This window comes from Syngnathus scovelli, chromosome 8, assembly GCF_024217435.2.
Source record: "Syngnathus scovelli strain Florida chromosome 8, RoL_Ssco_1.2, whole genome shotgun sequence".
Lineage (NCBI taxonomy): Eukaryota > Metazoa > Chordata > Actinopteri > Syngnathiformes > Syngnathidae > Syngnathus > Syngnathus scovelli.
In genome coordinates, this window is record NC_090854.1 from 14530980 (window position 1) to 14552600 (window position 21621).

The window sequence follows — 21621 nt, forward strand, 5'->3', positions numbered from 1 at the left end:
TGTACTGAGCATGACTTTCCACGTGGAAAGATGGGTGCTGACTGTTGATTCGTAGCTACTTTTTTTAAAACTATTCATATGCCAACCTGAATTAATAAGTTATCATGTTAACCTCGATCCTGCTACACACATCACTTCTTTATTCCTCCATGTGTAAATTATGTGACTTTTTTTCTTTTCACAAATCCTGCTCAAATGTGTGAATCTGAGCTTTTGGTGCTCCCTGTGAGCGTTTGTATAGTGTGTGTGTGTGAGTGCGTGCATGTGTGTCCGTCCCAAGTGTCTAATTACATCTGTAGATACAAATTTTTATTGTGACGAAAGAGCACCTAGGCCATTGCAGATGGTCATAGGGTACATGGGGTATTCCAGAAAGTAGGTTTAGTGAAAACTGAGTATGTTAACGCATTCTTGCTTTAAAAAATAGTATTTTATTTTGAAAACCGAATGTCGTCACATGTGCCCATCACACTTTCTACTGAAAATCTTAGAAAGGAAACTGAAAACAAAAGAGCACCATAATTTAAAGGGTATTAAGTGCACAGATTGATTTTTCTTCTCCATAGTTACCATGATGAATCAAGGTATCAGTGCTCTATTGATGGTATTTTTTTTCTAGCCGTGTACACGCTTACCTGAAAGTTAACCTAGTTAGAGTTGATCTACCTAATTCATATCAGCTGTTCTGGAATTGTTACTCAGAGTTTCTCCCATCTCAGGGTGTCAATCTCAAGCTCACCATTAGACTCAGAGTTTGCTGAACTATCTGCATGGAATACCCCCCAGGTAAGCAGTTGTCATTTTATTCGAATTGTCAAAACATACTAATGAAAACAATGCAATTATTCATTCATTTCAAATAGGGATTCTTATCTTTAGCGTCAAAATTAGTTTTTAATGAACTTTGGTCGGCGGTCAGTCGTATACCGTATATATAGACAAGCAATTATTCAGATTTACAGACAATTTAGAGTCCGCAATTAACCTCAAATACGTGTTTGGAATGTGTGATGGAGCCACAAAAACGATATTCGAACATACCTAACCACTATTGCACTTTGTTACCCAGCCCAAAAGAACATCTACAACAAAAAATACTTTTTACTCCCACCCCTAATAACTGGCCAATCAAAGAACAGGATTAGCATGCAAAAAAAAAACAAAACAGTATGTCCCATACATGGATCTTCAAGATGGAATAATAATCAATGGCGATATAGAAGATAAAAATGATGTAAATATGAATTTCTTGCAGGGATTTATTGACATATGATATAGTATAATTGTATTTTAGTAAAATGCAGTAAGTGCTTAAGGTTGTGTTTTAATCGATGTAATGCAAGCGTTTGAATGTACAATATTTCCTTAACACGAATTGCGCAAATTGTAACTCATCACTTACTATTTCTCTAGCTTAAGTGATATATTTTTTATGCTCTGCATAAGGCGCTTATTATTGTCGCTTTAATGTTAAAAATTTAATCGACTTTTTAATCACAAATGTATGTAGCTTATGTATCAATATGACTGTTTTTTTTAATCATCATCAATCCAAATTATGAACAAAGGGTAGTAGTCACTTTAATAAACAGTAGTTGTTGAAAAAAAGGGTGGTAGTCACTTTAATAAACAGTAATTGTTGGAAAAAAATCCACAAATTGTTATATTAAACAATTAACATGTTTGTGTGGAAGAGTGAGTGTGGAAAAATTTGTGATGTTCTTGTCTCAAAAACCAATTGTTTGTGCATCGTCAGTGAAGTTGTTTGTTGTGCCTTTATTGAAAAATTCTGGTGTTTTGTTAATCTTTGGATTCTCTTAAGTGCCTGTGTGACTGTAAATTTCATATGCCCTTTCCCATACTGGAGGTCAAAGGTCTGAGATGAAGTCAAATAAAAGGCAGGAGCTGCTTTAATTATGTAACACTCCCTTAAAGGGGTCGTTGTAAGGACGATTTTTTTTTTTAAAGCACTAATACCATGAAAACGCATTCCAACATAGAATTCAGTGGAAGCTTTAGAAAAATGACATTTTAGCATCTTTCGCACTGCTTAGAAAAGATAGTATTTATATCTACTGGTACTTTTTCTTTTGCTATCTTGTAAAGTGCATCTCTGTCAATCATAGCCACAGGTTGCAAATAACTCCACACCATGCCATTGCGTGAAATGTTACAAAAAAATGCAATGTGAAATCTGTTTTTGCAATGTCAATCTTGTATTACCTCAACTTTAATAGCTGAAAATCTCTCCTGACCTAATGATCAGACTGTTCATCCTCAGTAGCCTTATTCGAAAAATCAAAACCTGTGAATAATTTATTTCTCTGAATTCGTTTCTCTGAAAGAGTTAAGTGTTGGTGTCGTGAATGTCTCATCGCAACACTGCGAGCGTCCACTGATGGACTTGAGTGCTCACAAATGCATCTCACTGTGTTTTTGCAATCTCATAAAGTCCGCTAAACAAATGTTGGACGCTCTACTGCATACCTTAATCTTGGCCTTTTTTTCTTCTCTCATCTGTCACATTTTCCCCATGAATTCCCTTTTAGATGTATGTATTTGATTGCTGGAAAGAAAGTGGTGATATTTACACGAAGAAAAAAGGGAAATAAATCTTTTACTCCTTTTCTGTCCAATGCATTTGTTATTGAAATTTAAGAGTGACTCACTTTAACGTCAACATTCATGTATTTTTCACAATTGGAATAAATTAAAATAACATTAATATGTACGTACTGCAGCAATTATAAAAAGCATATCATACATTATTAAGTCATTTGCTAATTTAATTGAATTATTCTTGTTTTATTCTGTATGCTAACAAATTCCAAACCTTGGCAGAGGTGAAACTAAATACCAAACAATCAAATGAAAAATAGTGAGTTGGGCGGTAATTTGGCGGAAGAGATTGTTGTGCCATGTGAAAGATGTTTTTTATGCTGCTCTGCAAACAACATCTGTGGACTGCCTGCAAATGGAGTTAATTTCTAGGTGCTGTCATCACTTTGACCACTAGGGCGCAGTTGATGTCCACTTAAAATTGGTCCCAGAATACTTGCTCATCAAGTGGTAACTTGACTTTTTTTTTTTTTTTTACAACAGAACCTTCCTATAGCTCTAAATTTGAGTAGAAAAATTAAACTTACTCTCTCCAGTGCTGCAAATCATTCACACCCACCACGACGTTCATTATGAATATTCACATGATGTTACATTTAATTGCATGGCATTTGTAGAATGCTGATGGAAGTATTCATATTATCCTGAAAATAGACCCATTGCCCTATTAAGGTCAAACCTGACAGAAAGGTGGCTGGATGGATTATTCTTCAAAAATAAGAACCTCCCACCAACTACAGCTTTTATTAATATTAACCCACAGGTACATTACGATACGTATATTCTTCTTAATACACATTCCTGTTAATTCTCACGAGAAGTGCAAAATCTAAGCATCACCCCTGCTTATCACATTTCGCTTGTAATAGTAGCAGTGGTGGTAATGAGTACGCAGCAGCTTTTTAAATGCGGAGCCGTGTTAAATGGTGTTGTATGTGCATAAGCTTTGCTACTTGACATCTGGCATCTTAATTGCACTGATCACTGCCATCTTAACGCACAACGCCGCCGGCTCGTCCAATCACAGATTGACATGACGCGCTTAGTCAGCGCTGCCGTTTTCTAATGTGTTGTGACACGTCAGACTTGCCTGCTTTAATGTACACGTACACAAAAAGTACCTTTAGACACACACATACACTGGCCTCTCGTTATTAGACTGCAACCCAGCTTCTGGCCTCGGTACTCTTTGCTGTGATATGAAATGTGACACTGTCAATTTGCCTCCCAATCCATCACAATGGGAATTGGATTCAGAGATGGCAACATGCTTGGTGGAGTGTGGGAGGTGGGCTGAGAAAAGTCAGTCGCTACCACCCGACCACAACTGTACCAGCCGAGTGAAATGTGCTGGAAAATGTTCCAAAATATCCATCCATCCATCCATCCATCCATCCATCCATCCATCCATCCATCCATCCATCCATCCATCCATCCATCCATCCATCCATCCATCCATCCATCCATCCATCCATCCATCCATCCATCCATCCATCCATCCATCCATCCATCCATCCATCCATCCATCCATCCATCCATCCATCCATCCATCCATCCATCCATCCATCCATCCATCCATCCATCCATCCATCCATCCATCCATCCATCCATCCACAAATGCAAGTTTGTCCAGCATGCATGAACCTGTTTTCCACTGCATAAGAAAGTGAGGTCAGACAGAGGTAAGATGTTGCGAGGTTAAAGTAGCTTGAAAGCATCATGGCGTAACCGTTTGCTCAACATCTCTTGCAGCAATAAGCCCGGCCACCCGTTGGAGGTAAAACACTTCGATTATAGCGTCGATGATCCAGCACCTTTAGTGGCCCTGAAATGACACATGAACAACTACTGCAATTTCACATCTCTCCTGTGAGGCGAGAAAAAGCAAAGAAACCCCAAATCAGGCCAATTTATGATAGCAATCGAAGTAGGCTATCCAAAAATGCAGCATTTCCTCATGGCTACTACAAATTGGCAAAGCCTTTGCTCGTTTTTTTTTTTTTTTCCCAAAGAATAGGCTTGATCCCAATGAGCATAAGAAATATCACTATTCATCAATCCATTTTCTGTAGTGCTTCTCTTCGTGAAGGTTTCGGGTCCTATCCCAGCTGACTTTGGGTGAGAGGTGCAGTACAACACTGGACTGGTCACCAGTCGGTCACAGGACACATACAGTATATAAACTATTCACATTTGCACCTAAAGTCGACTATTCAATGACACGATAATAAAAAGAGAAAGTAAAGAGGCTGTCTCCCGCTGCAGACTTCTCCATCACTGTTGTGGAGTGATAAATAACTGAAGTAAATATATAAGAAAGCCAGCCAAGTGTGCAGTGGGAAGTAATGCAGGCGGGAGAAATGGAGTTGAGAGGCTTTGCAAGTCTTTAATCCCCAGAGTCAGAAAGTCAAGCCCTAGAACTCAAAATAGTCCGCTGCCCATCTCGCCAGGTAAATGGTTCTGTGCAGGGAAGCAGGAAATGAGTGCAGGTAAGTAAGATAACCAGCAGTCTCTGTCTTGTTCAATCCCGCTGGGCCAAAATGTGCTCCATTTGAGAGCTGTAAGCCTGATCTTATCATTATCTATGTAAAGGCAATATAGTTGATACCATTCTTATATTGGATGTCATTTGTGTTGGTCTACTTGATGTCATGGTGAGAAGATATGCAGGAGTGTCCCGTGAAGCGGAATCTCCAAAATCTAATACCGTATTTTCCAGACTATAAGCTGCAGGTGTTTTTCATAGTTTGGCCGGGGGGTGTGACTTATACTCTGGAGCGACTTGTATGAAATTATGAACACATTATTATATCATTTCACATGTTATTTTCACACTAAACCGAAAAACTCTTAATATGTTGACATACTAGGCATGTTCTCAGTTCGTTGTTTACGTGATATGTAACGTTAACATACCGTACAATTATTCAGCCTGTTGTTGCCTCTATTCTATTTTTATTTTAAATTCCCTTTGAAGATGACATGTCTGTTCTTGGTGTTGGATCTTATCAAATAAATTTCCCCCAAAAAATGTAATGTCTTTTCCCTTCTTTATTATGCATTTTATGGCTGGTGCGACTTGTACTCCGGAGTGACTTATAGTCCGGAAAATACGGTACCTCATAGTTTGGAGCAATGTTGGAGTGTAACCACAAATGTTCTGGAAATGTATGTCATGGATGTTGTACAGTTTTCTGAGCATCTGCTTTCAAAAAGATGACCAATCGGCTGGCAAATTGCACTCGAGGCCTGTGGACATTGCTGATGCAAGGGGGGTAGCCTCAGGACTTGTCATCCCCCTCTTACCCATTCACGGATGGCAGTCCCACACTCATATCTCAGCTCTGACCCCATTTGCACGCTCCAGTGGCCAGCAGAGCCCGGGAGTTGATGCTTTGTTGGGAATGGGACCTCAATGCTGCTCAGGTGATTCCACATAGAGGACATAAGGGATTTTCAGAATTGAAAGAGACAAGCTCAACTTTTTGTCGTTCCATGACATGATTTCAAAGTACTTTTCTGGAACCTACGATTGGCTGGTGACCAGTCTGGGGGGTTCACTCCGCCTCTCCAATGTCTGGGATCGGTTCCAGCGCACCCATGACCCTCATGAAGACAAGCGCAATGGAAAATGAATGCATGGATGGATAGTCCAGTGCCTCGTCTGTTCCTCAGGGGGCAACCGTGAATCACGTTATGTTCACTAGGACGGTCCAAGCATTTTGTGCTCTAGGGCAAAAAATTCATTCTGTCCACTTGTTCTCTGTCAAGTGGACTGTTAGAATATTATTTAATTGGAAATTAGCCAGTCACAACTGCATGGGAGATGACTTGATTGTCGAAAATTCTAATCTTCTTTCTGAGAGGAAAAATCAGAGAGGCCTGTCCGAGAGGTCACGACGAAGGAGAAAGGTGGAGAAAGAGAAGAGGAGAAAGAACAACAAAGGATGACGAGAGGGAGTGACTAAGGGTTGGAGATAAGAAAGATAAAGGGAGAGTTGTGTTTGGGTTTAACACCACCACACTCCAGTCTAATCTCCCACGGGGACTACGGATTCTTAACAAGGATCCAGGGAGAAAGGAGTACTCGGTCCGTATCGTTGCTCACGTGTCAATATGTTGTTTTTGTGTTGAATGATGAAAGACGAGAAGTGTTCGATGCTAAGTACAACACCCCTCACAGGGGTCTAATTATTTTCCTTCAACCTGATGCTGTAACTAATTTCATATATTCCTTATGGCTTTCCCAGAAAATATCCACAACGATGCCTCGGTAATTTTTTTCTGTGTACATGAAGACAGTGGTAGTAATTTGTAACTTTTGGAGGACACCTAGAAATGGCCCAAATAACAAAGTGGTTTCAAACCAACAAACCGTGGCTTTTGAGACATTTTTTTTTTCTGTAGGCTTCGGTTATGGTATCAGTGGACGTCACCTGGTGAGTTGGCACCTAAATTGAACCCCCAGCATTGTGGCCATTCACACCAACGACTTTCCTCTGGGGGATATGGTCGCCTAAAATGCAAGAAAGCCTGCTCCATGTGTCCAATATGTGTTTACATTTACTTGCATGATTTTTTTAGGAGGCCCTTTTTTCCAGGCGGTCCTAAGAGATAAAGCCCACTGAGATGCACACACATAACTGAAATCCAATCCGTGCTTACTGCCTTTTGAAATTCCAACTTGGAATATTCGAGTGTGGTGAATCGCCTGAGCTGCTCTGTTTCCATCAGTGGCCTGAATCATGCCCCCCCCCCCCCCACACACACACCTCCCCACCTGTTTATTTTTCAGTCCTCTGACTAGCCAGGCTGCAAATATTATCTCATGGTGTTGTTTAAATAACAGCTCTCTTCAAGAAATCCCATAAGATAATATTAGATCACTTTGAATGTGCTATTATAGACCCATTTATTGACATTTCATTTTGCAGGACCTCACTTGATTATATCCACTCAGTGGACACTTTATTAGGTACAGATGCACATTCAAACAAGGCTCAATGCATTCAGTCGTGCAGACCCCTTTGGGAGTTTCTGATCTTATCTTTAGTCAATAATAGTAATTAGAGAAATAGAACTACTACTAGACAAATGTGATATATATAAAAGGATAAAATTTATGCACCCATCAGGTGATGTCAGGACGGTAAAATACAATATGACAGAACGTGCCCAGTGTCAACAAATAACCAACCTTGAGACATGTTCGAAGATGGATGAAGTCATTGAGGGGAGTTTGATATGATGTTTCTCGGGGGTGCTGGGCGAAGGAGACATGCGCCTGTGGCCCTGAGGCTTAGCTCATGGCAGATGAAGGTGATGAGCGATGCGATGAGCTCATCTTAAGCAGCCCCCTCTCCAGAGGGAACATTCTGACGAGAGCGCAGCTAAGGCAGTTGAGCTCTCGCCGGATTAAAATATTCCATCTCGTGCCGGCCGACTACTGTTGGGTTTATAGAAATGTCAGCGCCAGTGAGAATCCTCCTTCGTGTTAAGCACCATGTGCTCTTGCTCAAATATACTCTATCGGTTCACGTTGCTGACGAAAGAAACCGTGGATTCCGTCGGATTCGAAACGATTTACTGTAAACTGTTATCCGATTCCAAATGATTAGTATTACCAATTATAGGTTAAAAGTAAAGTGTAATACTGCAGAGTCCAGGGCATGCTAACATTTGCATGCATGTTAATTTTTGCTTTTTCTAACACATCCATCCAACCATTTTCTGTAGCGTTTGTCCCCACAGGCATTGGAAAGAAGGAAGGAAGGAAGAAAGGAAGGGAGGAGGCAATTGCTTTAAAGCAAAACATAGCATCATTTACCATTCATCTCATAGCCGGTTGCTCTCCATGTGCCTGATAAGCACCCTGCAGACACCTCCTGGGCTGCAGTCAGCCAGACAGATTAACTCCCCTTTCCCAAACTCACACTTTGTGTGTATGTATGTGTGTGTGTGTGCCCCGCTAACCAAATGATTCATCTATTCTGCCTGTAAAGTCCATTGATCAAATTCATGTTAACAGGCATTGATTTCTGCTTTGTTAGCAGCACCAGAAGAGCCACTAGTTGATCACTCTGGTGTTTTTGCTGACCAGGCCCTTGCAGATGCACGAAAGGGGCAGATTTCCCTTACATATCAGGTTTATAATTTTTTTTTACGTTTTACTCATTCAGTTGTGGTCTACATAAAGTGGAACAGTGATGCTTTTGTATGAATTCCTCGTTTTGATAGCATGACAGGCTTTTATATTCTGAGATCCTCCTTGCATCTTAATCACATTGATGATCAACAATTTAGGAAAGAGAAAAAATTGAAAATGCAACACTTCATTTCTATAAATATCTGCAGCGTCTAACATTCTCAAACTATCACTTCAATTCATTCTTAGGAAATCACAATGTCCCATCACTGATACTTTTGACAGGTCCACAGGCTGCTCATGTGGTCCTCAAGGGAAACCTCTTACCCATGTGCCCCATGTCAGTGACCTTTACTAAATCATCCATAGATTCAAGATTCAAGAGTTTTTTATTCGCCATGTTTGAGTGTGCCAAACAAGGAATTTGACTTCGGTAAATCACAGCCTCTGTTCAACATAGATAGGAATGTAAGCAAAAACAGACTACAAACATTGAAGCCGTTAAAATTTTTCCCATTTTTTTTAATCTGAGATAAAAGCTAGCTCTAGCTCCTTAAATCAAGAACTGACACAAATAAGGCATGTCATGACTTTTCTAGACTATTTTTTCCAACCTTTGGTCATCCTTACTGTTATGGGGGGTGAGTGCACATGTGAACAAAACGTGAGAAACTGAGTGTGCGTGCAAGACTTCAATTTGAAATGACTACAGGGTGAAAAATCACAGGTCCCCCTCACTTGGTTTTTGCTGCAAAAGAGATGATGAATTCCACACGCAATACTTATCATACAGCCTCTTGGGGTGGGAAAGTTGACTCTCCACATGAAAAATAGAACAACTTCTGCTCTAAACTCTGCCACCGGGCTAATTGTAGGTAGTACTCCAAAACCTAAAATGGGCCAAGGATATCATTAGGCATCATCAAGATGCATGCGCCTCTATGATCTGCACCGGTTAGGAAAAAAAAGCACCTTGCATGTTATTGTATTTTAGCGTCTGGCCTCTCATAAAGAACAAGTGTAGATGTGTTTACATAGGGTGACCAGATTTGGGTTTCTGAAAAAGAGGACACTTTTTTTCTGAGGGGGTGTGATTATTTATTGAAGGGGTGTTTTTTTTGGGGGGGCGAGTCAAGTTACGACACAAATGACATGGTGTGTGTATAGTAATTGTTATTTATTAGCCCGAATAACACAAAACATATACACAATAACCTAACCTTGGCCCGAATAACACAAAACATATATACAATAACCTAAACATATATCCATTACCAAAAATGTATACGCTTACATTTTTTACTTAAGTGGTACACTAAGTAAAATAAAGACATACGACCATCAGTGCTGCATTTGAAGAAAAAAAAAGGGCTCCACTTCAGTCCTTCTCTTGCAGGGTGCATTGGCACCTTTATTTGCCTTGCATGACAAGGACTCAGCTTCCTAAGGATCACGACCCCAGCGAAAGCACAGGAATTTGAACGTGATACAGAAAAATCTGGAATTGAGTGAAATGGAACGGAGTGACAATTCCATTGACAACGTACATGTATTATGTTTGAGGCAGTCCCAACAAAATGCCGGACGGGGCTCAAAAGTAGGACATGTCCAGGGAAAAGAGGACGTCTGGTCACCCTGGTTTACAAAATATACTTCACTTGCAAAATGTATGAATGGGAACCGTATCAAACAAAAAAAATTAAGTACCTTTTTAGTCTGAACCAAACAGTTCAAGGTGAATTACTGCCAGTAGAAGACGTCCATTCTGCAAAAGGAAAGGTAAAGACGGACGTCAACATGTGATGACCATCGCTGGAGTGTCTCATCTTACTTTTTCCATATCCTCTTTTCTTGCAGATGTAGCCTCGCTGGTTTTCGCAAGTGTCAGATTTCCAGTGGCCGCTGCCAGTGATAAAGGAAAGACAATTCCCCCCTTTACCTGGAGGGAGACAAGATCTAAGCGCTCCTCTAAACAGCGGCCAACGAGCAGGCGTTCAGACCGACCTGCACTCCATCTGGAGTAAGTGAACGGGGTTCCGTCAATCCATTTGGTGGTGTTATTGGCGCCCAACCACAGCGATTGCTCAATTGCCAGACCCTTGATGTAAACTTTGGACCCGAGGCAAACATGGAACAACAGTTGGAAATATCCTCCAGAGGCACACTTTACTAAACCACTCATTGCGCCATGAGCCTTGTGCTAGAGCTAAATTCTCTAAAGGTCTGTCGTGGTGCAGATGCAGTTGAGGCAAGCTCTCGATTTAACGCAGGTGCATTCTTTGACCACATAACTTGGAGGTTTTGATCACAAAGAATGAAGGCAGCAAGCAAAAAGCAGCCCCGTGTGTTGGTACTGAGTAGCGCTAAGGACCGTGTGATAGGAACCATGGGACACTTATACAACAAACTTATTGGAAAGCCATTGGAAGGCTGCCTACCATGTATGATGGTCTGCTCGGAAGAGTTGGCGATGCTGAGCAGGTTCCCTCCAAAGTATTCGCAGGCGTATTTCGCCTCCCACCAGGTCACCATGGCCTGGTGGGCGATCAGGTAGCACAAGTCAGTGGAGGAGACGTCCAACCACCAGCCGCATTTGCTAGTCCAGCCTGTGAGTGAGACAGTACTTGAGAGGTGTGTCAACGGCGGCGGCAGTGGAAGACGTCTGCCCACCTACCCAGTTGGCCAACTAATGGTGGCAGCTTTTGAGGCCCTCTGAGTTTAGCTACAGAGAAGGAGAGGGTAGCGAATATAAGCAAGTACTTGAGAATCCAAAAGGGGCGCTCGTGATGTTGCACCTGTTTTGCAGACGAATGGCCGCCCTTCTGTGCAGGGGCACGCACTAATCTGCCCAACAGAATTTGGGAATGCACATTTCCCAGTGGTGTTCTTTGTGGTGTTCTTTTCCCACTCTTTGTAGTCCTGCGAACGACATGAACATGCTCTTCCTCCGTAATCGCTCGCAACGAGGTTCTAGGTCGTTTACCCTCCACCTTCCAATGAAATGTTTGCATTCATGCCACATTATGAAAATTCAGGAACAAATTTTTTTTCCTGGTAATTCAACAAAATGTTCTGCTCAAATTTGGACTTTTCTAGTTCAGTTAGTACAAAATGAGGCTTTAAGCATTTCACTTACGAAAGCTGTTCCGTCACTCCATTTGTAGTCAGTCGTCGTATTCTTGAGTCCCACAAAAGGCGAACGTTGACTTTGAGAGTGATCTTCAGTAAAATAAAGAGAACAAGAGCTTCAGCCAAATGATGGCAGCTTTGTGGGACTGACGACTACGGCGGTTCCTCTTCGTGCTCACCATACACAAATTGGGCCTCTTCTTTGGAGTGGACGCTGGCCAGGTGGCCTCCCCGCGCGGCACAGAACCCCTCGGCTTCCCCCCAACTTTTGTCCATCTTCTGGTAATTATAGCAATGATCGCCATACAGGAAGTTGCCATCGTTGCAGTCAGAAGCTGAAACCACAAAAAATGCATTTAGGAGGAAACCATGACGGCGGAAAAAAGCATGCTGCAAACTCACTTGCCACTGCTTTGAACATGTAACTGTCGCCTTTGGGGTCACACCTCGTTATCAGGCACCCTGCACAAAAAGACGCGGTTGCACTTTTCTTCTTTCAAGAGCAACGTGACGACGGACGTGCAGGCCTACTCAGCGGACGTTTGCACACGTAGGCCAAGGAGGAACCGCAGGATCCAGAGCGCCACTTGCCAGGCTGACTCCAAGCCCCTTGGTTGACGTAGGCGCAGGAAGCAACGTTGGTTCTATCGAGAAAAGTGAGACACACAGCCAAAAAAGGGACAAAGAGGAGGGTTTTCCCTCCTTTCCAATAAAACAGCAGCAGAAACCTTTTGGAAGTCAGTTCCAGGACCTTAAAGTGTGTCCTCCTGACAATTAAAACATGCAAAGACTTCTTACATTTCAGTATGATTTAAAGCCCAGTTGGTGTGTGACCTCCTCTGGCCATCGGACCAGATCAACTTCTGGCTTCCGCCTTTGAAGCGACACCAAATGTTGTCGCACATCTGGGGGGAGGGGGGGATTGCCAGTTTTCACGAAAGAGTCTACAGCCGCTTACGCTTCCGTCTCACCAGGTTGGAGAGTCCCAGCCAGAACGGTGTCTTCTCGCCTATGATGTCCTTCACAAATTGTTCCTCGGCTGAGGTGGTAATGGAGACCAGGTCGCCGCCCTCCCAGACACAATGATACCAGGCCCCCAGCCAACCGTTGGGGGCCTGCACCTTCTTGTAGCAGTAGGCGCCGTGCCCAAGCCACCCAAGACCACACCGGATGGCTGAAGTCACTATTTGTGGATCAGGCAGACAGATCAGAACACATGTGTTTTTTGTTCTTTGTGCAGTTCCACAATGGCAGCGCCACTGGTGCAAGTCCACCATTGTGTCTGGACAAAGCAGAACTTGTCTTCCACATTTTGTCTTGTGTCAACCAAATTGAACGGTCCAGGCCTAGACTTGGTTTTCATTTTTGAATGATTCCCGAAAACGTACCTTATAAGGCACACTTGTACATTGTGAGACACGTGTCGTGATTTTTGTCTCGCATCCTTTCAGTTGCAAGTGACTTACCACCTTTAGAAGACGATGAAGGTCTTTTCTTCGCCACTCCTGCAAGAAGAAAGGCATAGATTGTCGTCAAAAACGGGATGACAGTCGGTGGAGTGTCACGCCTTACCTTTTTTCTTGCAGATATAGTCTTTCTTATTGTCGCACTTGTCGACCTTCCAGTCCCCGTTGCCAGTGACCATGGAAAGACAACTTTGATTTGAGTTCATGTCACCTGCAAGGAGACAGGAGATCCTGAGCGCTCCACCCTTTCTGCAAATTGCATCAGACACGCTTTCAGACTGACCTCCAACCGTTTTGATTTTCTTCCACGGTGATTTGTCAGTCCACACGCTGTCATCTTCGTTAAGTGGGGTTCTGGCACCCAACCACAGAGAGGCATTACCATCCATGGCCAGAGCCTTGGTATAACCTTTGGATCAAAGGAGAACATGGAAGATTCTAAAACGTCTCACAGAATGCAAATGGGTTTGGCACAGCTGTGACAATCATTATCATCTATTTTCTTATCTTCCTACAGTGCCATGAATGAATTGGAAGGCATCGGTTTAGTTTTACGCAAATGAATGACTAGCCTACCATGTAGGAAGTTCTGCTCGGGCAAGTCTCTGATGCTGAGCAGGTTCCCTCCGAGGCGGTTGCAGTCGTTTTCCGCCTCCTGCCAGGTCTTGGGCCAGCGGTCAACCAGGTAGCAAAAGTCGCCGGAGAGGCCGTCCAGCCACCAGCCACAATTGTCAGTCCAGCCTGCGAGCAGACAGCGCTTGAAAAGGGTGCAGACGGGATATCTGCGGCGGCAGTGTGGGACGCACACCCACCTACCTGCTTGACCAATTAATGGTGGCAGCTGTGGAAAGCTTCGGAGCTTGGCTGCAGGGATGGAAGCAAATATGAGCAAATGTGTGATGCGTCCATCCAAAGGAGCGCTTGGGATGTTTACACCTGTTTTGCAGACAAATGGTCGCTCTCCCGTGCAGGAGCAGTCATTCAACAGCCCCCGAGAAGTTGGGCATGCGCAATTCACAGGTTTTTTTCCTTCCCACTCTTTGTAGTCCTGCGGACGACATGAACTTGTTATGCTTGCTTTGCTTACCACCGCCTTTCTTCCGCAATCATTCGCAACATGTTTTGTGTCCTTTACCCCCTAAAACAATCCAAAAGTTGAAGCCTCAAGCGGCATTTGTTCTGAGTCGCTATTGATTACCGCGCCAGCTCTTAAAAAATGTTCACTTACATAATCTGTTCCGTCACTCCACTCAAATGTATTGTTGTTTTTCCTTAGTCCAAGCCAAGGATACCAACCCCTTGCGTGATCTTGAGGAAAAGAACAAGAGATTCTGAAGAGAGGGCAGCTTTGTGGGACTGACGGCTGTTCCTCTTGGTGCTCACCACGCACAAATTTGGCCTCTTCCCTGGAATGGACACTGACCAGGTGGCCTCCCCGGGTGAGACAGAACTTCTCGGCATCCTCCCAACTTTTGTACATCTTCTCGTAAGCATAGCAATGATTGCCATACGCAAAGTTGCCATCGTTGCAGACAGAAGCTGAAGCCACAAAAAAAAAAAACTGATGGTGAAGGCGGAAAAAAACATGGTGCAAACTTACTTGTCACTGCTTTGAACACGTAACTATCGCCTTTGCGGGAACACGCCTGTCCAGCCGGGCATTCTGCACAAAAAGATGCGTTTCTTTTCTCCTTTCAACGACAACATGAAGATAGACGTGCAGGCTTACTCAGCGGCCGTTTGCACATGTAGGGTAATGAGGAACCGCAGGAACCAGACCTCCACATGCCAGGCAGACCTATTCCTCCTTGGTTGACGTAGGCGCAGGATGAAAAATTGAATCTGTCAGGAGAAAACGGGCCGAACTGAAGATTTTGCAGTAGTTTTTCCTTGAGTGGCAGACTTCCAGAACCTTAATGTGTGCCCACATGACGCAAAGTTGGGACTTCTTACGTCCAAGGATGATGATATGTAATATTCTTGTAAACAACTTTCAGGCCATTGGACCAGGTTAGGCGCTGTTTGCCTCCTTCAAAGCGACACCAGACATCGCATTTCTGGGGGGAAAAAACAATGGCAGTTGTCGCTACAGAGTCCACAGCCGCTTGCACTTCCTCCTCACCAGGTTGGAGAGTCCAAGCCAGAAGAACGGGGTCTCCTCGCCCATGGTTTTCCTCACAAATCGCATCTCACTTGAGGAGTTGACGGAGACCAGGTCGCCGCCCTCCCAGAAACAGTGATGCCGGGCCCCCAGCCAACCATTGGGGGCCTCCACCTTCTTGTAGCAGCTGGTGCCGTACACAACCCACCCAGCACCACACTGGTTGGCTGAAAGACAATTTGGGGATCAGGTGGATAGATCAGAGCACACACGGTTTGGCTCTTTGTGCAGTTCCACATGTGGGCCTCAGGGGCCGCCATTGGGGCAGCTCGCGGGTCCACCCTTTTGTCAAAAGCAAATTTGGCCGTTTCTGTCCTTGCAAGACAAACTAAATTTATCTTGCACATTTTTTCTTGTCTTGGGCAAATTGAAAGATCCGGGCTTGACTTGGTTACGTTAGCCCAATGGGATTAATAACATTTTTATTTTTTCAACGATTCCTGAAAACTTACCTTCACAGAACACACCTGAGAAACAACCATCGCTGCATACAAGACGATGAGTCAACATCAAAAACAATAAAATGTGGCTGAGGATGTAAGGTGCTCTTTATCAGTTGAGGATGGGAAAAAAAAATGCATAGATTGTTGGCTGGCATGGTGCGACCGTTTTTTTGGGTGGGCCATGTACCGTATTGGCCCGAATATAAGACGACCCCGAATATAAGACGACCCCCTCTTTTTCAAGACTCAAGTTTGAAAAAAGACTTTTTGAACAATTAAATCTGAAACAAATGATTATAACAATATATTTGAGAGAAAAAGGATGTTATTTTGCCTCATTCAAATCATGCAAAAACTGTCTATCACATCTTAATATCTGAACATTTAAATATGTAAACTAAAGTGCAATCACATTTGTAAATGAATGGCTTTTGGTTTTTGAAATGTAAATAAACCAATCTACTGTGATAAAACAACAAAATTGCAATAACTGCATTAACCATCAAAGTGAAGTCTAACATTGCAATAACTGCGACCGCTATTGTTAGGGAGCCTGATGACTTACCGCTGTCAGAAGCCAAAGATTGTTTCACTCCTGCAAGAGGAAAGGCAAAGATGGACGTCAATGCTTGATTACCGTCGCTGGAGTGTCTCATCTTACCTTTTCCTTGTCCTATTCTCTTGCAGATGTAGCCTCTCGGGTATTGGCAAGAGTTGACTATCCACTCGCAGCTGCCACTTAACATAAGACATTTGGTCGAAGTGGATGGACCTGGAACTGGAGGGAGACAAGTTCTCAGCGCTCCTCTAGACAGCAGCCGACAAACATCAGACATGCGTTCAGACCGACCTTGCTTCTTCAAGTTAACGTAAGTGACCTGTGATCCATCACTCCACTTGGAGAATTCATCCAATGGGATTTTAGCGCCCAACCATATTAAGTAAAAGTCCGTCAGGGTCTTGATGATACCTTTTGGATCAAAGAAGAACATGGATAAAGAGGGATGTTGATCAAGATACCATTTAATGTTCAGTTTCAGTTCTACATTTTTATTCGATTCAATTTCCTAAAACCGTGATGCCCAGTTTCTTTTAACATTTGAACGTTCTTCGGAACAAGAGGCTAAGCCGTCATGTAATGTTATCACATAAAATTGATGACAAAGTATTCCTTTTCTTGTCTGCTCTACTTACGACCAACAAAAACGTACCGTATTTTCCGCACATGTAAGGCGCACCGGATTATAAGGCGCACCTTCAATGAATGGCCCGTTTAAAACTGTCCATATATAAGGCGCCCCGGATTATAAGGCGTACATTCAACTCCTGCACAGCTAAGAGGGGTTGTGATGCTCTCTCCTTTGTCTCAAGCTCGCGAGTTTTAATCCGGTTCGAAACTGAACAATGCGTCCAGATAGTTTTGCCAAGCTATGTTGAAGTCTTCAAACCTTTTGCCTCATTTGTGTCTTCACCACCGCTGCCGCCTGTGTGACCTTAATGTGTGCTGTCCTGCTACAATCAGGTCTTTGTCCTGACCCCTGACGTATTCACCTTTGTGAGTACCTACCATATCTACTACATGTGCCTTCTCATTTTACTTGAGCTCGTCGTTTGGTTTGATGTTGTGGCTGATAGTTTAATTCATGGCCGCCTACCGTTTATGAAGGATTGTTCGTTCGAGTCCGCGATGCTGAGCAGGTTCCCTCCAAAGCTTTGGCAGGCGTCTTCTGCGTCCTTCCAGGTCTCCATGGCCGTGTGGTTGATCAGGTAGCAGAAGTCATTGTAGGGGTTGTCCAACCACCAGCCGCATTTGTGAGTCCAGCCTTTAGTGAGACGGAGCTTGAGAGGTGTGTCAATGGCGGCAGTGGAAGACGCCTGCCCACCTACCCGGTATGTCAAGTGATGGTATCTGTTGAGGCCCTCCGCACTCGGCTGCAGGGAAAGGGAGTGAAGCAAATATAAGCAAATGTGTGACATCCAAAGGGAGACTTCGGGATTTTTGCACCTCTCTTGCAGAAAAATGGCAGATGAATGGAGCAGTCCTGGTTGACACCAATCGCTCCATTTAATAGCCCAACTGTACATTCACCCAATTTGTAGTCCTCAATTTCAAGGCCGTAGTCCTGCGGGTGACATTTTGGATGAGAATTACCCAACTGCATTTGGTCTGCTCGGGTTCCTGCCGCGGTTCCTCCGCCATCACCCAATTGGTGGCTTTTTTGTTTCATATTGGGTATCAGTTTCATGTTGTCAAAGTACTCTGAACATTCCAAAAACATGAAGCAAGTTGTGCCCTTCCTGACATGTTCTCAACCTATTTGTCTCTACTAGGAAAAAACATGCACAATGCAACTAACCCTGAAGACGTAAAGATCAGAGCCACCATATATTCCTGGACATCCTAATTGCCACCTCACCTGACGATAAAAACTGTCTAAGATGAGAGGTCATGGCGACAATACTTGGTAAATGGCTGCTTGATGCCTTAAAACATTGTGCGCCGGATGGCTGTAGTCTTCCCTGGAACCTATCCAGCAACCTGCCAACTCAGCTCATGCAAAATGACTTTTTCAATGGCATTAAGCATATCACTTACATAAATTGTTCCGTCACTGTTTTTGTTGGTTCTCCAGTCATTGTCATTCTTCTTCTTGCGTCCCACCCAATGAACCGAAGTGCTGTGATCTTGAGGAAAAGAGAACAAGAGCTTCAGGGCAAGAAGAGTTTCAGGCAAATGATGCCATCTTTGTGTGACTGATGATTGCTGTGGTTCCTCCTGGTGCTCACCATACAAGAATTGGCCCTCTGCCTGTGAGTGAAAGCTGGCCAGGTGGCCTCCGCGGGCTTGACAGAACGTTTCGGCGTCCTCCCAACTTTTGTTCACGTTTTTTTCATAATGATAACAATAACCATTATACAAGAAGCTGTCATTGTCACACTGGGAAGCTGAGGACACAAGGAAAAACATTAAGTAGGAAACTATGACAGATGATGAAGGTGGAAAAAAGGGTGCTACCAACTCACTTAACACTGCTTTGAAAACGTAACCATCGATTATGGGGGAACACCCCTGTCCAGCCGGGCATCCTGCACAAATAGATGCATTTTTTTCTCCTTTCAACGACGGACATGCAGGCTTACGCAGCGGTCGTTTGCACAGGTAGGCCAAGGAGGAACCGCAGGATCCAGCGCGCCACACGTCAGACTGGCTCCTAGCCCCTTGGACGACGTAGGCACACATCGGCTCAGTGCTCCTGTCGGGAGAAAAGGTGTAAAGCGAGACATACAACAAAAGACGCGCCAAACTGGAAGATTGTGCTTTTTTGTTTTTTTTCCTGGAATGGCTGTCTTCAAAATGGACATGTGCCCACCTGAAAATTAAAGCATGCAAAGTTGGGACTTCTTACCATGTTTGAATATGTATTTCCCAGTTGTCGTATATATCTCTCTGGCCATCGGACCAGCTCATCGACTGGTATCCTCCGCCTTGGAAGTAACACGAGGTGTTGTTGCAGTACTGGGGGAAAAAAAAAAATGCTAGTTGTCGCAACAGAGTCCACGGCTGTTTGGGCTTGTCTCTCACGTGGTTTGATTGTCCCAGCCAGAACGGGGTATTCTTGCCCATGGTGCGCTTCACAAATTGCTCCTCGTGTAAGGTGTTGACGGAGACCAGGTCACCGCCCTCCCAAATGCAGTGGTGCCGGGCCCCCAGCCAACCGTTGGGGCCGTCCCCTTTTTTGTAGCAGCTGGAGTCATACTCGAGCCAGCCTGGACCACACTTGTCTGCTGACGGCACAATTTGGGGATCAGAAGAACAGATCAGAGCACACTGATGCATGTTTTTGCTCTTTATGCTCTTCATTGGGGGCATTGCAACCAACTGCACAATTCTGTCAAGGGAGACGACGACCATTGTCCCTTTGGTCCCTTTGGCCCCTTCTGCCCCTTCATTATTATTATTATAAATATTTCTGAAATTATTTCTTACATTAATATGATACATTAATGACATTTAGTGTGTAAAGGCATATTTATTTAAATGTATGCATTGAGAGATGTCTGTATAATAGTTATAGATATTGTGGTATATCAAGCTCAATTGCAGTAAATATTTTGAGCATACAGTGATCCCTCGCTACTTCACGGTTCGTTTATCGCGGCTTCACTGCATCGCACATTTTTTCCAGCCCAGTTCCAAACACACATTTGCAATGTTGTACTTTGTCAAATAACAAGTGGTTGTATAAGTGGTTATAATAAAAGACTTCTGAAAACATATTTACAGTATTGTACCATGTTATAAAAAGTTTTTATAATGATAAAAGGGTCCTAAAATAATATTTACAGTATGTATAATTTAGCTACAGCTACATATTCATTTACAAAATACGCATAGCGCTACTATGGTAACTTGTGACCACTAAAGGTCCCTATTTATACAAGGTTAACAACAGAACGTCACATCTACATATGTTACACACACACCAACACGTATAATATTTCTATGTTCAATATTTATACACTATTTTCTGTATGTTATACGATTAATGTATTATTTACGTTTGAAACTATTATGTTCATATAATAACATATGCACTTAAATGGTTTCATATACATTTATTGACACACAAAAAATGTACAGATGAGAGGGTGACCCGACGTTGCGGATTTCACTTATCACGGGGTGATTTAGGAACCAATTATCCGCGATAAACGAGGGATTTTTGTATACCGTCTGTGCAATTTTTTGTTTTGAGGGGGCACTCAGTAGTAGTAGTTAGTAGTAATTCAATTTAGAACCGTCACTGCACGCATGTAATCTGAAACGTGTAACTAAAAATTCAAATACGCCCTGCAATTCATTAGGAGAAATGAAAACGCACTGAAATCAGTCTCTTAATAGTCCTGAATTTTGGAAAGAAATTAAAAGAGGGAATTCTGTGATAATTATTGATAAAATATTGATGATGCAAATAGACCACTTATGACAAAAACGTGTTTAGCTGTGTATGTATTTTTTGTGCTGGATAACATTGAGGACATGCTTACCTGAACCGCATGTACTACATAAGGCAATCATGAGCAGAGACCAATTGAGTCCCATCCACATGCTTGACCAAAATCGCCTCATTGAGGGTCGGAGGAATTTTTCACCTCACTGAGAGTCGCAACTAGAGAAAACAAGATGAAGGACGGTCAGTACGCCTGCGACAAGCCCGAGGCAGGCTGCGCTCGTCAGCTACATGCATCACACACGTCACAATCGCTACAAGGGGGTCATCATAAAGCATACAGGTGTTGAGTTCTTTGTTTCTTCGTAAATGTTCTTATTCAAGGGGGTTGTCACAAAGCATTCTTTGTTTCTTTGTAAATGTTCTTATTTTGTATACTCAATAACAAAAAACAACTAATTGTCCAGTAGATAAAAAACAAGTAAAACTGAGTGTGAAAGTGGGAATTAAATGAGGTGTAATTCAATTTATGATCAAGTAAAGATGAGAATGTAGAAACTTTTAAATCTATGTAAATCTCATGTGTTATCTGAAAACAGCTTGAGTAGAAGTCATGACAAAAAGGAGTTTCTCTCAGTCACATGGAACTTAATACGTAGCAAATTTGAGTCCGCAGAACGAATTGCGATAAGATGAATTTCAACGT

The 21621-nt window shown here is 43.0% G+C and overlaps 1 protein-coding gene and 1 long non-coding RNA gene across 10 annotated transcripts; one reads left to right on the top strand and one right to left on the bottom strand.

Annotated features, from left to right (window-relative positions):
- Window position 1: 1 nt before the first annotated feature.
- On the top strand, window positions 2–20241 carry LOC125973598 (uncharacterized). Of its 4 annotated transcripts, none has more exons than XR_007483230.1 (7): window positions 2–786; window positions 8670–8764; window positions 10622–10784; window positions 14636–14798; window positions 16651–16832; window positions 18295–18428; window positions 18597–20241. It is a non-coding gene; the product is annotated as an uncharacterized lncRNA (long non-coding RNA). The 4 variants fall into 4 exon arrangements; XR_007483233.1 differs by lacking the exon at window positions 8670–8764 and having other exon boundaries at window positions 18597–18774; window positions 19124–20241; XR_007483229.1 differs by lacking the exon at window positions 8670–8764.
- LOC137839574 (macrophage mannose receptor 1-like) lies at window positions 9921–21234 on the bottom strand. 6 transcript variants are annotated; one of them, XM_068651605.1, is made up of 37 exons: window positions 21013–21226; window positions 19547–19749; window positions 19371–19480; window positions 18988–19217; window positions 18751–18909; window positions 18560–18648; window positions 17969–18086; window positions 17851–17895; window positions 17619–17786; window positions 16814–16933; window positions 16625–16741; window positions 16529–16558; window positions 15482–15687; window positions 15313–15416; window positions 15089–15201; window positions 14960–15022; window positions 14743–14898; window positions 14588–14667; window positions 14296–14407; window positions 14176–14223; window positions 13936–14100; window positions 13643–13768; window positions 13466–13570; window positions 13360–13398; window positions 12865–13076; window positions 12692–12798; window positions 12425–12537; window positions 12296–12355; window positions 12073–12228; window positions 11901–11983; window positions 11560–11683; window positions 11439–11486; window positions 11203–11370; window positions 10769–10873; window positions 10596–10703; window positions 10472–10529; window positions 9921–10399 (listed from the first exon to the last, which is right to left on the bottom strand). In XM_068651605.1, exons 1-36 carry the CDS (start codon window positions 21092–21094, stop codon window positions 10495–10497), a joined length of 4107 nt encoding a protein of 1368 aa, XP_068507706.1. In that variant the 5' UTR covers window positions 21095–21226; the 3' UTR covers window positions 9921–10399; window positions 10472–10494. The 6 variants fall into 6 exon arrangements, with proteins under 6 accessions (XP_068507706.1, XP_068507705.1, XP_068507703.1 ...); XM_068651604.1 differs by having other exon boundaries at window positions 16625–16933; window positions 19547–19746; XM_068651602.1 differs by having other exon boundaries at window positions 9921–10262; window positions 16625–16933.
- Window positions 21235–21621: the final 387 nt, after the last annotated feature.

What these genes read in the sequence shown, in the direction of transcription:
- LOC137839574 (XM_068651602.1), bottom strand. Translation starts at nt 21,094, where the DNA reads ATGAGGCGATTTTGGTCAAGCATGTGGATGGGACTCAATTGGTCTCTG. An exon ending in GCCATTCGTCTGCAAAACAG is followed by an intron (nt 11,487 to 11,559) that starts GTGCAACATCAC and finishes CCTTCTCTGTAG; the next exon opens with CTAAACTCAGAGGGCCTCAA. An exon ending in GAAAAGAGGATATGGAAAAA is followed by an intron (nt 10,530 to 10,595) that starts GTAAGATGAGAC and finishes TTCCTTTTGCAG; the next exon opens with AATGGACGTCTTCTACTGGC.